Raw genomic sequence first — 18359 nt, 5'->3', positions numbered from 1 at the left:
CTGCTTAATAAAAGAGGGAACCAAACAAACCACAAACAGAGGGAATAGGACAGAGCAGTTTTCTGTAACTCTTGGCATTCGTTGATTAGCTCTAAAGATATCTGTTTGTCTGTTTCCATCTGTTATTGACCATTTTCTTACTAAGATTAGAATAAATATCTCCACAATTCTTGTTATGATGATTCTGGCCCTGTATGTATTGCAGAAGATACGTTAGTTTTGGGAGTGCACTAATCGGGGTGTGTGGTTCTGTGAGCTGACAAATCTCCAGTCAGTAGTTCCAGTGGGTGAATTTCAGCATATTGACTTGACAATGTGTTCTGTTGTAGGATGGTGGTGGGAAGCTCAGGGGAGACAACAAGGTGTTTTCAGCCACAACCACAGTCACTATCAATGTGGAAGATGTTCAGGACACCCCTCCCATGTTCATTGGGACTCCCTACTATGGCTACGTGTATGAGGACACCCTGGCTGTGAGTATCACTTTCACCCCTGCAGGAGACCCAGAAGCAATGGGGAAATGTTTCAACATGACAAACCAGTGGGGCCAGATGTCACAGTCATTTGCAGCACCAGCCTTAGAATTTTGGAGACCTACATTCACATTCTGACTTGAATTTTAAGTGAAATGAGTCAGGTAAATCTCATGCTAGTACTTATTTGTGCCCATCACAAAATCACAGAGAGCCTGCTCTAGCTCTCTTTGAACCAAAGGGATTTTTTACTTGTTCAAGTAGGGTCATGATTAACAGCGACTCCATGGTAGGGACTTGCAGCACTTCTGAAAGTGGTTGAGAGCTCAAATGCGCGATCCCCATTAACTCAACCAGCCCTGCAGAGGCCTCTGACTATTGCTGCAAGTGGAGATCTTTGACCTAAATGAACCTGTACTTACCATCTGAGAGGTCTGTTTTGGAGCCATCAGCTAGGGTATGAGCCAAGGAAAACTCTATGACTGCGCTATAAGCTACCAGATCCCAGACATCATCTCCCTTGGAGTCACTAGGGAGGAGGTGACCCTCACATGCTAATAACGTGTGCTCTTCTCTGCTGAATGATGGCTCCGGAGGTGGAATGGGCCAAGCGGCCTTTGCAGCCTGCAGAGTCAGCTGACAGCTCTGAAACCAAACTGTCAATCGGGCAAATAACTTGCGCATGGAGAGAGGAGGTCAGTGGCTACACAGCAAGTATGTGGCTGCCGCTGAGGAGATATCTCCATCAGGTTCCATTTCTATTCCATGGCCACAGAGCCCAGGCAGACTGTGGAGCTTCTGAGTGCTCCACAGTATGGAAGAATCCTGAGTAAAAATTCAGAAAGGGTATTAACCATAGCATCTAGTCCACAGGGTATTAGTCATAGCCATAGTCCATCAAGTCCACTATCCTGCTTCCAGCTGTGCCTTATACTGGATGCTTCAAAGAAAAGTGAAACAAACCATATCTCTAGCCAATTGTTATATATGAAGGAGGTGGAAATTCATCCCTAAGCCTAGTGCAGACCTGCTTTAATTCTTAAGCATGAGATTTTGATTTACCCTCTCTTAGCACATATGACTGCAAATGGTATTAATAGTCATAAAGTTACTGAGTTGTAGACTCTGACTTCTAGTGACAGTGTGGCTATATTCTGTCTACCTACATTTCCCTTGCAGTTTCAGTAGATGCAGTTTTCTTTACTTTCTGTCCTAAATTATAACTTAGCATTGCTGTCTGCTGTTAAGTAGTTGCTGTAGTTCTTTACCTAAAGTGCTGCATTTCAGCAGGGTGGTGAGGTAGAAGAGATTACTGTATATATTGTAGGTAGTTTTTAAGGCACTTTGCAATCCTTTGGATTGAAAGAGGCTATAAAAAATGTGATATATACTAATTTACTCTGTGTAGTTACCAAGTGATCTTGAAAGGCCCATATCTATCAAGTGCACAGAGTACATGGTATTTACTGTGGAAACCATGGGTTAGTAAGTATTAATTACATCCAATCTGAGCCCTGCAATTTACACTATTATGATGATACAATGATGGAAATACTAGTGTCCTTCCCAGCATGGCTTCAGCCATTACAGCAAATTTCTCACAGAGAAATGCACCTGCTGCTTTCCTCTTATTTACACATTCAGCTTTAGTTCCATGAAGTTGCTCCTTTTTTTTTTCTGGGTGGTGCTGTTCTTGGCATTAACATTTTTAACCCAGGACAAAGTGTTCTACCTCTATCCATGGGACTGCACTGGAGTTCTTCCAATAGCCGTTCTTTAAATCTATCTTCCAGCATAAAAAAGTTAGAAATAGAACACTGACATTTTCTGTGGCTGTTTATTCATCTTTTTTCTCTGTGAATATCTTGTTCATCAATATGGCAAAGAAATCAAGTAATTCTTTGAGGAAGGGTTTTGCCAGCACATGCGGTAAACTGTGTTATTGCTATTGCTCTGACAGAACCTTGCCATTGTTCGAAGTATACAGTTGTTGTCATGAAAATATTTCCAATCACTATTTGCAACTATTTAACATTATCTCTATCTCTATGTTGATGTAGATTGAAATTTACAAAGGGGCCCAGAATGTGCCACCCTGGCTCATTGTGTTGAGTATTTTTACTCAGGGAGCAGTCCCAGTTCAATCAATAGGCCTACCTGTGTGAGGCAATTGTGCAAAACTTATTGATGTTGGTAACCATCTGCCCCACAGCAATGTTAATTAGGCAAAATGAAAGACTGCTAAATTTTAAAGACAACCGCAAATGTTCCTTGTTGTTTCATAGCACTTACCAATCACATTGCCTTGGGATCCATAGGTTGTTTCTGCTGTCTATCTTGATTTTATTGGAGAGAACAGAAAGGGCCATCTACTGCTTGGTGAATTACATGGCAATCGGATGTTGCAATTCAAAGCACTGGAAACCTGTGGAGTAGTTACTAGTACATATATATTTGAGGTCTACAACAGTTGAGTGACATTTCCAGGATCAAATCAGAGGACTTGAGCCTGCAAGGTGTTGGGCATTTCAACACTTTTGTTATCATTAAGAACTGAGAGAGGACCTTGCAAGACAAGTCCTAAGTGAGGAGTTTTAGGAAATGAAGTACCCTCATTAAATGAATATAATGTCTCTGTGAGGAGAGGAGAGGAGAGAAGAAATAGAGCTGACTTCCTCTGCTTAAAATCAGAGGTGGACACGAACCAAAAGTCTTAAAACTGAGTTCTCTCAACCTTTTGGATGGCCAGGGAATTCCAGTCTGCACCTGAATTTTGTAAGTGGCTCCAGTCTTTGCAATGTCATGAGCCTAACTAAAACCTAGAGGGTGAACACTCCCAAAGTGTGACTTAGAAGCTTTCATCCAAATGTATGGCTTGTGCCCATCTCTGGTTCTTTTTTACCAGGCTCTGCCCACTTACCATGGTGGTCTGTTCCCTAGAAAGTAAAGAGCAACAGTACTTAAAACCATTGCAGAATAGAATTCACTGCCTCGGTTTGGGATAATGTACTCAGCATTGCCATGAAATGCTTACATGGGTTTAGTAACCATTCCACAGGGGAGCAGAGCAGCATTCTCTGATTCCATAGTTGCTCAAAAAGGCTGTCGGAAAAAGCAGAAGAGCAGGTGGGAAAAGGACAAGGCAGCACAGTATTTTGGCAACAGAAAGGATTAACAGTTGTGAGCCAGAGTTACACTTTGCCACTACTGTGCGACCCACAAGCCAGAAAAGTTGCTTCTGCCTTTCCCATGGATCCTTACATTTTGCTGACACTAAAATGATTGGCATGATCTTGGCTCAGGATGCTGCAGTGGGGATGCTCTCATTCTCAAAGAATGGCACAGATGGCACTGAATATAATCATAATCATCAACACAAGGAAAACCTAAAATAGGCTTTGCAGCAAGGGCTAGTTGCAGCTGATTTCCTGAGCACAGGCTATCCCTTGTTTCAACTAATAATTAGGACATCCCCTAGGTCTCCTTCAGTCAATCCCTGAACTAACTTGGTCTTGGTCAGCTATATTGCCTGACCAGGTAGCCTAGCCCATAAGCCAGAAAACATTCCATCTTGATAATGAATAGTCCCAGGTCAAGCGCTTGCAGTCCTGCGACATTCCTACCTCCCGTTCACCAAATTCAATGGCATAGACATCCCCCATTTTAATCGCCACTTTACTCTCACACGAGCTGACCTGTCAGCACACAGCATTTCACATTTTACCTGACCTTCCGTATCAACTCCCAGTGCAGAACAGGAAAGCGTCTACAAGCAGTACAGGCCTCACAATAGCCTGGAACAACCAATCCCTCTGTTGCAGCACATGGATGGGCAATGGGAGTTTTAATGGTAGAAGAGTAAAGGCAAAAAAGCCCCAGATCCCTTAATAGGGGGAAGATGCCTGCCCCAAATGCTAATCCTGAGCACGCTCAGGGCCTGTAGATCAACCAGTCAAATGGCCTGATACAAAGTCAAGCTGTGACTTATTTTCTGGCAGGAGCATGGGCCCCTGCTGTCGTCCTCATGCAGCCACAGCAAGAGCTGGTTATAGGGGAGGAACTGGCTGGAGTGGATTTTATTAATATTCGCTAGCAATTTCATTGCTCTTTGCTCTCACTGCCTAAGCTGTAATTCCTCATTTCTCCTTAGGACTCTGAGGTACTAACAGTCATTGCTCTTGACGGTGACCGAGGAAAGCCTAATAATATTCATTACTGTCTCGTGAATGGTGAGTAGACAGAGTTGGCATGAAATCCTAAGGGATGTCAAAGCTAGACATGACATTAAATCAGAACGTAGCATGCTAGAGTCTAGTAAAGTTGAAGATACCTCTCATGAAATAGGGTCAGACACCTAAATCTATTCCTGGCTCTTGTCTAGCTGGGAGCAGCCCAGAGATTATTCACTGAGGTTTAGTATTTGCTTCATGGAGCTACATTGCTCATCTTGGAATAATTTATTTTGCTTATTTATTGTTTAAGAACCAACATTGTGCCTGGCACTTTACTAGACATAAATGATCCCTGCACTAAGGGACTTTCCCATCTAAACTGGTAGCCAGCAGAAGAACACATTGGGAGACCCATGCAACTTCAGGGCCAGCAGATTTTATTCACGTTTCCATGTACATTGTAGTGAGGTTTCACTAGCAGGAAGTGTGGGAGCAGAAAGGAGAGGAGGGAACCAATCATGGTTCTGGAGTGGGAAGAGATGGAGACTATTCCAGCTACTCAAAGCCCTGGAGGTGGGGGAATAGGTATGGTAGGAAGAACATTGCCTTACTTCCTCGCACCCCCATGCAAACACTGGCCTCAGTCAAGAGAGGCCCCTATTCTACACCTTGAGTTTGTGCTCTCAAAATGGAAGGAAACCATAAATGCTATTGTTAATTATTTGTGAATAGTAATTATTATTACACTTTTTGTTGAAAATCACTTTTTTGTTTTAAAAAGGAAACCCTAAGCTTCAAAATATGCTGTTTTACAGAATGTACATAATGTCACACTCTGAGTTACCAGTTTCCCTATGGTAATTGGGCAATATCATGATGTATTGTTGCTTGAAACAACTATTGACCTCAGCTTCTTCTCAGTCAGGCTTTACTTTTCAGGCTTATGAATCTTAATGATTTACTGCCACATACGTCTGTATCATTCAGTGTGGTGTCTAATGAACTTTAATGAAGTTGCAGGTATTGCAGATATTCACAAAACAAGGCATTATTGGACATTTTAAAATGAGCATTAAAGTCAAATTATAGAGAAGAATGACTTTCCTGTAATCAGCCTTTATTTCTGAAGGGGCGACTCTTCCAGGTTTGAGTTTTTCTTTTCAGATTGATTTCCTTGCAGCAACAGTGGACCTGTCCATGAGTGCATGGGCTCTGCCACAAAACCCAATTCATGGCCAGATTTCCATACATGCTACAGAGCAGGGAGAGAAATATCCGGCGTAAGTCTCCCTTTCAGACTAATGAAGTATTTTCAGCCAAGCTCTTTTCCTGTGCCATTTCCTACCTGCTTTCTTCATGAAGCAGGCTACCTTTATCAGAGGAGATGGGGCAAAGATGAGGCAGCAAGCACCTAAGTGATTATTATATTTCCAGAAGCTGCCTTCTGCTTCGCTCCGCGAATTAGCCATGTCAGAAAGGGAGCATAGTACAAACAGTGCAACTGATGCTCTGCCCAGACACATGAAAGAGTGGGTTTGCTGAAATCAGTACATAGCCCTACCAGCTCCCTCAGCCAGATTCTGCCTGTGAGCCTCAGTGGGTGTTCAGGTCAGAATTTGACCCTATATCCACAGAAGGCTTTTTTACACAGTATCATCTTTTAAGAGGTTGAGTTTTTAAATGCCCAGATATCTAAGGCCCCTAGAGATATGTGCTGCAGAAGGAATGACTGTTTTCTGGTTAGATTGTCAGACTTCTCACTTTAGCTGATATTAGCGAGAGAGGTTCTTGTTTTTGCAAAGGCATTCTTAAGTATTTGCTAATTAAACTGAGAAGGCTCATTTTTATTTCTGTCTGCATATGAAATCAATACGTACAAAAGTGACTGGTAATTTTGAATATCCGACTTCAGACACCTTAATGGAAACTGAATTTCAGCACTTTGTGAAAATCACGCCATTTTAAGGCATTGCAATCACGGAACCCAAAATCAATGGTATCCAAAGCACAAATCACTGTTGAAAAATTTGTCCAGTGAATCCCATTCCCATTTTATCCCCTCTTTCTAACACAGAAGTACTGCCTTGTTGAGTTTATTGTGCATCTGGGGGATAGCATTACACAGAAGGAGAAATGCTGTCGACCTTGCTCTGATCTCCTCCCTGATGTAGAATCCCTTCTGTATATTGTGCATATCTCTCTGATCTTTCTTTTGCTAACTAACTGTTAGGACCCCACATCCCTTTGAAAACAGATGGCACAGTTTTGGAAACTTTGGGAAATATTTAGCCCTAGGTGATATATTTTATGCATTTTCCTCTACATTTTTGCCTTTGGTTAAAGCAAAAGTCTGTAGACACAAGACTGCATGAGCTTATTTGTACCATGAAACACATCAAAATATGTGTCAGTATTTGTAGAATAGACTGATTTGAGAAGTTTGTCCTGTCTGCTATTTTATATTTTATGAATATTGGCTACTGTCCAATGATTCCTGCACCGGCAACTGATGTTAATATAGCATACACTATGATCAAACAGCTTCAGGGTATATTTCCCTCTCAGATCCAAAACTGGACCTATGGTGTGTATCATGAAGCAATCTACTGCAACACTCAGTTGATTAAATGGTGGAATTAACATGAATTTGATCATGACCACCTTCAGACAGGAAGCATGCATCGTGCAATGAATTTCAAGGGTGATACAGGCAGTCTGATGCAGGCAAGTGACATCCTTGTGGAAGCAAATCTGTGGTGTTTCAGTCATCAGCCATGCTCTAAGAGTGAAAGTATATAACTGTGGCATTAGAATTCACAAACTTATGAATAAGGCAATGAATGGTTTGAAATGGATGGCAGCTAGTGATTCCATGAACAATGATGTTCTCCACAGGATGAGAAGAGATGCTTCTTGGAGAAAGCTCCAAATGGATTGAAGCATTTGAAGATGTAGAGAAGGCACACAGAGAAAACAGTGGAAACACAGAATGCTCTGGCAGGCGGACATTATGAACAGCATCCAATCACCCTTCCAGCTCATGGATACTTATATTACCCAAGGAAAAAAATGTTCAGATACATTTCTCTTCTGGGAAAACTATTTAATGGATTTCTCCCAACTACTGATGGATTACGTAGCAGCAAAGAGAGAAAAAAAACAGTCCATGTAGCTTGAGATATTGGTAAAGATTATTCCACTTGACTTCCTGTATGGTCATGTGAATTATGCTAAATAGGGTTGTGTAAATGTAGCAGAAGACAGACTTCTGCGGGAAGAGAAGCCAGATATATATTATAACCTAATTGATAATGGGGGAGCAGTATACCAGACTGCCAGACTCTTTAGCGTTATATGGCATAAGCATCAAGCAATCACTCAACAAGCACTGCGGGAAGCATCAGCATCTCTGCACAAAAGATAAGGCTTTGAGCAAGTATTATCTGACTGCACATTTATGTTTTTTTGCAGTGTTGTTGTAGCCATGTTGTTCCCAGGGTATTAGAGAGACAAGGTGAGTGAAGTAATGTCTGTTATTGGACCAGCTTCTATTGCTGAAAGAGAGAAGCTTTCAAGCTAGATGGAGTGATCCAGAGTTTGATAAAGCCCAAGGAGTGTTTCATTAGACATTCAGGAGTTCATAGTGTTATGTAGGGATTACATAAGAGTACATTATTATACTTTGTAATTCACATGATATAGTCATGCAAGATATTCTACAGCCCTCTTACCAAGAGTCATTGCTGTTATATAAATAGGTTACATATATCATCATTGTGTTCAGTGATTGTAAAAAGATAATTACATTTGTATCGTGGGTACTTTAGACTTATGCTTCTGGGCAAGCAGATGTCAGAAATATATGTTTTATTATTAGGGGGTAGAAAGTCTTATCTATAAAACTTCACAACTCAATCCATTGCACAAATAATGACAAATATTTTAAGGTATTACATGATACAAATGAGCTCAGACTGTTATGTGAGGAGCTCAGACTGTCGTGTTTTAATCAAAGGCAAAAAAAAGTATGGGAAAATGCATAAAATACCACCTGGGGCAAAATATTTCCCAAACTTTCTAAAACAGTACTATTTTTGAGTACATAGTTGCATTATCAATTGTATTTAGAAGCTTTCTGCCAATTTGGGTTAAAAATTAAATTGTTTCTGTGAGTTATGGCTGTTCGTATGATTTTTTTTTTTTTTTTTTGCTCAATAATATTTAAACATTACATGATACAGAAAAACTGCACCACTCCAAGCATCTACATCCACCCTGGTGATGACCACCAGCTATATGCCTGAAATGTGGTAGCAATGAAATTTTTACCTCCTTACTATCCAAAGTGAGTTCAGGCCGATAAGTTACTATTCCTTGCAGAGACTGCGTTAGGATCCTTACCTCATAGTCCATTGTCACCTAGTGGCTAGACAGGAACTACAACTTCTTTTTTATACAAAACACTGTACATTTTACTGCTCATGTTTTTTTAGAACTCTTCTTTTTCAGGAAGTTGGAAACTGTGATCATCATAATCAAATGTCCCTTTCTCTTATGACAGGAAGTGAAGGATCTTTTGAAATAAATAATATGACTGGAGCTATTTCTGTTATAAAAAACCCAAGTAAACTAAAGAAAGAAGTGTATGAACTAAAAATTCAGGTATGCTCCATAGTTTCCCTGTGCCCATGATCTACTAGCCATCAGTGTCAATGTGTGTTAAAAACAGGTAACATAAACCAAGTCCTAAGTGCTACATGTTGTATTTGTATGTTCAAAGGTCAGCATCACCTTATATAAATCAGCATAATTTCCCATTGTTTGCCCAGATATTCAAAGTGCCCCAATTACTTCTTGGAAATAAAACCTAATAGTCACAAATTAATTCCCAGCTCTACAGTCTTCTTTCCCTTAGGTGGGTTGTCTGCTCATTCTCTGTTTTCAATTTTTATTACTGAGAATGGAAATTAATGAATTATTAAATCCATATCTGCTGGAATGGATTACTATTAAATCTATAATCATTGAGAGGGTTAAGATAAATGATGCTGAATAGTGGATCATAGCTATTAAATCCATATTCACTTGACTGGGTCTCTAACACAAAAGTTTGACACGCACGTCCAAGGTTAGAATTGGAAAGAGAACAGAATTTTAAAGAGATGGGATATGAATGTGACATGCTGCCTAAATTTACACAGGATTCTAACGATCAATGTTTTAATGGCACAGGGTCACATCATTAGGCTCTTATCAATTTTTCCTCACACAAACATGCATAGAAAGCAATGGCAATTTTCCTGAATAAGAACTAGATTAAGTCTTTAGAAGGGCCTTGTGACTTAGCCCAAACATAGATAAATAAATGCTGAATTATTTTATACTAAAAACAATAGTAAAGGGCCAGATTCTTAGCTTGTGTAAATTGGTGGGATGCTATCGACTTCAAGATGAGAATCTGGCCCTACATGCTTGGAGATTTAAGACATAAAATCCTCTAGAGAAATTTATGTTAAAATCATGTTGCATCATGCTGTACCATCAAGTCAATTGATGCAAGTGGAACAAAGGTTGAAATATTGGGCCATAATTGGTGTTGGTTTGAACACCCTTTGACTGAAATGGGTGTACACCAGGGATTAATTTAACCAGTTAGGGTTTGATTCCGCAGTTACTGATAACCAATTTCTTACACAAAGCAGCAGCCAGAGTTTTCTCTATAGTGGAAGAAACATCAGAGGCACAGCTAATGAGAGAGTATTGCTTGGGTGAACCTCAACAAGTCTGGTGGTTCAGTTCAGTTCAGTTTGGTTGCCTGTCCATGAGGTCAGCAAAGCAGGCCTATAAATCTGAAAACAGTCCCTCCAGAAGGAAATTTCTTGTACTTTCTTCTTCCCATATGCCCCCCAAATACTCCAAAAGCACAGTTCTTCAGCACTCATACTCTCTGCCAGAACCAAGAAGAGCATGGGTACCTGAAAAATAACCTGGAGGAAAATCCAAGCTTTTTGGAACTTCAAAGAGTTTTGGGTTCCTATTTACCTTGCACCTTCATTCTGGGCAAAAGTTCAGATCATCTCTTATTTTATGTCAATTGGATAATTCGTCCCTAGAGAGCAGTTTTCATTCTAGGACAGAGGTGGATTGTGGAGCTCTTTTCTGAAGACTTGGCCTCATGGCCAATGCAGGACCATTGGTTTAGTTAAGCTTTTGGATGGCTGAGCACAAATACGATTTTCTGCAAATTTGTAGCTCTCTAGAATGAAATCCTGACCTCACTGAAAGTCAGTGCAGTTTGACTTCAGTAGAACTAAGATTCCACCCCTAAGCTTCAGACCAAGGTTTCTAACATGAATTTAAAGATATAGACAAATGTAAAGGCATCAGGTATACTCAACTCATATACAAAATTACCCTTAATATGAATGTGATTTGTTCACACAGATTAAGGCCCTCTGAAGGCATGAGAGAAGAAACATTTTAAATGAACTGATAGTTCTCCACAAAGAAAGCACTATAGTTTGTTTCTTTTACCTATCACAGGCATCAGAAATAAGTCTAGATGGTGATGTGACAGCATATGCTTTTGCCACTGTGACTATAAGGGTCGTTGACCTCAACAACCACCCACCAACTTTCTATGGAGAAAATGAGCCCCAGAATCGGTTTGAATTGACAATGTATGAGCACCCACCTGAGGGTGAAATCCTGAGGGGCCTGAAAATTACTGTCAACGATTCAGATCAGGTGAGTTTTTGTGGAGAGTATCTATCTAGTCTGACTTTCTAAGGGTTTTCTGCAGCACCCTTCACTGTAATATCTGGGCACCTAAATTTTGGGGAAGAGGAAGGATAGGTTATTAGTATTATAATACAATTGCCCATTAACAGTGCTGTGAATGCCTAAAAGAGAGGTACGGTCTGTTGGCCTGAACCCCAAGAGTTCTAACCTCAGCTCAGACACTGACTCCTGCCGGACCTAAGGCCTTCTCTAAACTATGTGGGAAAGTCGATCTAAGCTACGCAATTTGAATTACGTTAGTAGTATAACTGAAGTTGACATAGCTTAGACCTACTTACTGCGGGGTCCACACTATGCTATGTCGATGGGAGACACACTCCGATTGACTCCCCTTACTCTTCTCATTCTGGTGAATTACAGGAGTCAATGGGAGAGCGATCTGCGGTCGATATTGTGGGTCTTCACTAGACCTGCTAAATTGACCACCAATATATCAATCACCACTCGTCAATCCCCCCAGTAAGTGTACGCAAACCCTTAGACATTTTAGGCTCTATTTACAATCTCCAACTAGTTTTACCACTAGTATAACTCCATTGAGTTCAGTGGAGTTGTGCATGATTTACAATGACATGGGTTCAGCATCAGACTTGTCACCTCTCTCACTTAGTTTCTCCATTTGTAAAATGAGGATAATACATTCTTGCATAATTCCTAGAGGTAATAGGAGGACTACTTAGCATTTTACAACTTCAAAATGCTTTACAAATAGTAGCTTTATTATTGCTGTCTCCCACAGCCTTATGGAGACAATACAGTCCTTGTCCCTTTCATTGCTTCTGTTAGTAAAACCTGTAACGTATCATTCTTCTGGTCTTTATCTTTTAACATGAGTTGAAGTGCATGGTTTGATAAAGCTTATACCCCAAGAAGAGCATCCTATAGCCAGAGAAGGAAGAAGAACAAAGACTCTATGAAGCCCACTTGGGACCTTACCCTGTAGTTCTAACTGACCTAAGAAGCACTTAGATACTATGGCAATAGTTGCTATAGGAAACCCTAAGATAGCTACTGTACCACGGGCCTCCATTTGAGTTAGCCTGACGTTTAGGGAGTGACAACATCCCAAAACTGTATTCCGTTAACATCAATGCTCTTATGTCACTGTACTCAGTATTGTGCTGTTACTATTGTATTGCAGTCAAACCCAATGGCTTCCCCCTGCTGCTCTGCAGCAAGCAGATAAACGACTATTTATGTATGAGTGCTGAGTCAGTCCTGTCGTTGTCGCTGCTGCTGCAGCAACAGAAGGAAGCAAACTGAAAAACTGCTATGCTGGCTTTTTCTCTACTTGGAGTTTAAAAAAAAAAAAAAAAGTCACATAGGTTACAACCAGACTATAAAATTTACAGAAAGCATTTGTACCTATATCAAATACATTTCTGAACATGTTTAGTGCTGCACAGTGTCACACAATGTTTTTTTTCTTTTAAAGGCCTAAAGGCAAATTATTCCCCTTCTGCACACACACTCATTCAAGGCAAAATGTAAAATAAACAATGTTTCTTACTTTACATACCAAGTCCTTGGCTCACTTTGCTTAGGGGTGGCATGGGATGGAGCTGGAGGTACAGCCTCTAATTTCTGCAAAGCCTGAGGAGTATGGAGTGGAAGCCCATCTGGAGTCCTATGCATAGGGGATCTTTGCCTGGCTGGGAAGATAGCATTCCACTCATTCCATGCACATCAGTCACATCCAGCTGGTATTTGTATGTGTCACTCCACTCTCCACTGCAGGTAATAAGGAGCCAATGGGCTTTCCTTTAATTGTGGGAGTTTGGATTCCAGTGCAACACAAGCCGCTGAGCTTGAACCTGAAAATATTCAGATTTGCTTTGGGGATTGACACTGGCTTTTTTCCCTTTGAGATGGGCAAGTACTGAAGCAGTGACTGCCCAGCCTTAGTCCACCCATGTGGACATCAGCAAGTGGGGGCTGTCCTGTTTCTACATCACCACTACTAGAAGTACTGCATCCTGGAGGGACATCAGCATCAGCCAATCAGTGATTGTGGCTGGTGGCGACAGTTGGGAATCACAGCTGTTGAGAGATTGGTACCTGCTATTAGTTAATAAATCACATTCAGCTCATCTTGCCCCATCCTTTATAGGAATGCATAAATATCTGCCAGATTAATGGCTAAAATGGCTATCTATATGAACCTTCCTTCTTTTGCCATTCCCCTGCCATGTTCAGATAAAACTTGACAGAATTGTTCTGGTGTACAATAGCTTGATCCTTTATCACAGTGCATGGCAGAATGCCCTAGGTTGATGCCTTTTATGTATGGTTATTGTTCAGTGATTTCACTTGTTTTCCACTGTTCCACCACTGGGTCATCCTTTGCCTCCAGTCATCTGTTCTCTGCAGGTTAGAGGGAGCTTCCTAAACCAGAAACAATGAGACAAAGCAGTGCAGCACATAAAAAGCTTCATTGCTCTATATACACATACCTACAGCACTGACTAAGCTCACTAAGTCCTGTCCAGCAATGCATCAATCACACTGCATAGCACAGGATGGATTCTCTGGAGACCCTTGCTTCCGTGGTTGTTATAAAATCCTGGTGAGGAAGATGGAAGGGATAAACCTTACTAGACTCACCAATCTATGTGCTCCTGGTTCCTTGCAACACAACCGACTTAGGGGACACAAGCCTTGAAGCTTAGTCAAAGCCTCTTTCTCACATAAATTACCCACCTAGCCAGCCCTAGTGCAGTGTTTTTCCTTTGTAATTGGAGGAATAATTAATCTATGTTTTTTAAAAAGCCACATGTGCCCTGTGACCAGAGCTGCAGCGATTACTTTAGTAAGCTTCTTAGCACTCTTTTACCCAGGAGATGGAGAACAGAAGGTTCTAAGCAGTCAGACACACATTCTAATTATACATGTACTGAATAAAAATGGAGCCTATGCCATGCAACAGTAAATGCAGCCTTGCTGCTGAAAGCAAAGCAACATCACTTTGTACTGCTTTTACTTTCATACCTATGCTTTGTTCCCAGGGGGCCAATGCTAAATTCAACCTCCGGCTAGTTGGACCCGGTGGCATTTTCCGAGTTGTTCCCCAAACCGTCCTGAATGAGGCTCAGGTTACCATAATAGTGGAGAATTCTGCTGCAATAGATTATGAGAAGTTCCAGTTGTTAACCTTTAAGGTATAGTATGTTCCTTGCCTGCTCCATTTAAAAGGTTCGTATACATGAGGGTTTTTGACTTCTGGTTTCAACTGAGGCTGTCTAACTGAATGCTAATGCTGTTATAGCCCTGTAAATGAAGCTCACCAAGCCAAATTCTTCCCTCAGGTCATTGACTGCTGTTGTGTTTAATGAGTGTAACTGAAGACCATGGGCTGTCTTTGGCCCAGTGAATGCAAGGAGTTCTAGCTGTTACATTTATATAGAAATTTCATTTTGTGATGTTTCTGAAGCACTGTAGACTATGCACATCAGGGTGACTATTTCACTTATGCCAATAAACTCATTAGATGCAGTCCTGGCCCCACAGATTTTAGTGAATCCAGGATTTCACCTACTCAGTCTTAGGCACATGGTCTTGCTTTACAGTATGTTATTGCTGGAACTGGTGGAAGACCCCAGTTGATGGGTAATTAGTTTTCTATTGTAGCTCCTTGCCTTCAGTGCCTTGTTACTCGTAAAATATTTTATCCAAGTTATAGTCGGTACTAATGGGCTCTGCATCTTTTGTATACAAAGAGGCAGTTTCTGTAATGATTGGAGGGAGTAGTGTGGGAGTCAGATTGCCTGGGTTCTTTGCCCAGGATTTGCCATGTGACCTCAGCAAGTCACTTCACTGCTGTCTCAGTTCCACCATTTGTCATGTTTGTAAAGCATCTGGTGCTCCTTAGATTCAAGGTGCTCTAGAAATACAGCATATTATTATTGTACTCAGATGGAAGCTTCATGACCAATTATAAAGCATTGCCCAAATCAGTTATAAGTAGTGCAGATTTATTCAAGGTAAGTTACTAAAAGACCACTAAAGAAATTACACAGCTCATGAATACCTTGAATTCTATATTGAACCAACAAGCTCATGAATATTGAAAGAATTCAGGTGAATGCTATTGCAATGAACACCAAAAGCAGTAATTACAAGTGAACAGGATTTTTTTTATTCCCTATAAGATCTCTCACTTTATTTGGATAAAATGATTTGCACAAGAGTTTTAAAATGAACTGCACAGATTTTGCTGAAAATGCAAAGCCTGTTTCTAAATTCCCTGTTGGGAAAGGAAGGTGGCGAGAAAATCGGATATCCAGGTTTGAAATGTGGCAATTTTTTTCAAATAACTCACTAGCTATCTTATAGACTTAACAAGTTCAAGCCACTTGCTACCCCCACTACCAGAGTGAGTTCTTTCAGTTAACATTTTAGACAAGATTTAGGCTGGTTTCTGTTCTAATGCTTATCCCCAACAAGTATCAGAGGGGTAGCCGTGTTAGTCTGGATCTGTAAAAGCAGCAAAGAAGTGAATACCCACTTCGTCATGCATCTGAGGAAGTGGGTATTGACCCACGAAAGCTCATACTCCAAATCATCTGTTAGTCTATAAGGTGCCACAGGATTCTTTGCTGCTATCCCCAACAGTTCATCAAAACTGTCATACCTTCCCTAATCAGTGATTAACTCCTTCCCTGCTAGTTTCTGTGCCTATTAGCATATCATAGAAATCAATGACACATTAGTCTGCCCTTAGTGTATACAGCAGCATGCCAGGTCCATTCTCCAGGATGTGGGTGGAAAGCACAATACCCTGGGAGTGATCTACAACTGTTTGACCAGAACACATTCTGAGGAATTGATAAAGACAATGGCTCAGTGGAGAGCTTCTTCCCTCCAGTTCTCACAGTGATTCACCCTTTGGGGCATTTGCTAGATTCTCCAGTTCTCCTGGATACCCAGTTAGCAGCACAGTGGCCAGAAACATCTTTTTTTTTTTTTTTCAAAAGACTGTACAAATGAGCCCACTCCTCTAGGCCTGGAGCCCATTGTAACTCAGGCATTTGACACTTCCAAACTGGACTGTTTTTGAGGGTACGTCTACCCTACAGCATAATTTCGAATTAACTTAAACCGGTTTTATAAAACAGATATTATAAAGTCGATTTTATGCGTCCACACTAGGCACATTAATTCGGCGGTGTGCGTCCATGGTCCTAGGCTACTAGGTGTGCGTCCACCTAGGCTAGGTCCGGAGCGTTGCACTGTGGGTAGCTATCCCGTAGCTATCCCATAGTTCCCGCAGTCTTCTCTGACCCTTGGAATTCTGGGTTACTACCCCAGTACCTGATGGGGCAAAAATCATTGTCGCGGGTGGTTCTGGGTACAGCCTCACCCCCCCTTCCTGAAAGCAGCAGACAGCCATTTCACGCCTTTTTTTACTGGGTGAACTGAGCAAACGCCATAGCACAGCAAGCATGGACCCTGCTCAGCTCAGTAGCGCGATCGTGGACGTTGTAAACACCTCACGCATTCTCTTCTGTCTATGGTGAACCATGAACTGCAAACGCAGGAGAGGAGGAGGCAGCTATGGCAGCGCCGCGACGAGAGTGATGAGGACATGGACACTGATTTCTCCCTAACCGCAGGCCCTCGCTCTTTGGAGCTCCTGAAGATAATGGGGGAGGTTCTACCCATTGAACGCCGATTTTGAGCCCGGGAAACAAGCACAGACTGGTGGGACCACATAGTTTTGCAGGTGTGGGACGATTCGCAGTGGCTGCGGAACTTTCGCATGCGTAAGAGCACTTTCTTTGAACTTTGTGACTTGCTTTCCCCTGCCCTGAAACACCATAATACCAGGATGAGAGCAGCCCTCACAGTGGAGAAGCAAGTGGCAATACCCCTCTGGAAGCTTGCAACGCCAGACAGCTACCGGTCAGTCGGGAATCAATTTGGAGTGGGAAAATCTACGGTGGGGGCTGCTGTGTTGCAAGTAGCCAAAGCAATCATTAAGCTGCTGCTACGAAAGGTTGTGACTCTGGGAAACGTGCAGGTCATAGTGGATGGCTTTGCTGCAATGGGATTCCCTAACTGTGGGGGGGCGATAGATGGAACCCAAATCCCTATCTTGGCACCGGAGCACCAGGCCACCCAGTACATAAACCGCAAGGGTTACTTTTCAATGGTGCTGCAAGCACTGGTGGATCACAAGGGACATTTCACCAACATCCACGTGGGATGGCCAGGAAGGGTTCATGACGCTCGTGTCTTCAGAAGCACTGCTCTGTTTAAACGGCTGCAGCAAGGTACTTACTTCCTGGACCAGAAAATAACAGTTGGGGATGTTGAAATGCCTGTAGTTATCCTGGGGGACCCAGCCTACCCCTTTATGCCATGGCTCATGAAGCCATATACAGGCAGCCTGGACAGTGGTCAGGAGCTGTTCAACTGCAGGCTGAGCAAGTGCAGAATGGTGGTAGAATGTGCATTTGGCCATTAAAAAGCCGCTGGAGAACGTTACTCGCTCAGACCTCAGCCAAACCAATGTCCCCTTTGTTATTGCTGCTTGCTGTGTGCGCCACAATCTCTGTGAAAGTAAGGGGGAAACCTTTACAGCGGGGTGGGAGGCTGAGGCAAATCACCTGGCCGCTGATTACGCGCAGCCAGACACCAGGGTGATTAGAAGAGCTCACCAGGAAGCGGGGGGCATCAGAGAAGCCTTGAAAACGAGTTTCATCACAGGCCAGGGGTACAGTGTGACTGTTGTGTTTGTTTCCCCTTCATGAACCTCCCCCCCTTTATTGACTCCTCCTGTAAGCAACCCACCCTCCCCCTTTGATTACAGCTTGCTTCTGGAAATGAAGTTACTATCGTTTAAAAAGCATGTATTCTTTATTAAAAGTCATTCCCTGTAAGCAACCCACACTCCCCCTTCGATTACAGCTTG

The 18359-nt window shown here is 41.9% G+C and overlaps 1 protein-coding gene across 3 annotated transcripts in view; it reads left to right on the top strand.

Moving 5' to 3' along the window:
• The window catches only part of CDHR1 (cadherin related family member 1), a 62796-nt gene that overhangs the window by 17596 nt on the left and 26841 nt on the right, over nt 1-18359 (top strand). For all 3 annotated transcript variants that reach the window (XM_030571180.1, XM_030571181.1, XM_030571179.1), the window contains 5 exons: nt 330-473; nt 4624-4702; nt 9207-9307; nt 11189-11392; nt 14452-14604. In XM_030571180.1, the coding sequence (XP_030427040.1) occupies nt 330-473; nt 4624-4702; nt 9207-9307; nt 11189-11392; nt 14452-14604 (681 nt within the window). The remainder of the gene's footprint in view (nt 1-329; nt 474-4623; nt 4703-9206; nt 9308-11188; nt 11393-14451; nt 14605-18359) is intronic.

This window comes from Gopherus evgoodei, chromosome 7 (genome assembly GCF_007399415.2).
Source record: "Gopherus evgoodei ecotype Sinaloan lineage chromosome 7, rGopEvg1_v1.p, whole genome shotgun sequence".
In the NCBI taxonomy this organism is placed as follows: domain Eukaryota; kingdom Metazoa; phylum Chordata; order Testudines; family Testudinidae; genus Gopherus; species Gopherus evgoodei.
The sequence above is the reverse complement of the archived record's forward strand: the minus strand, read 5'-3'. Positions and strand labels throughout refer to the sequence as shown.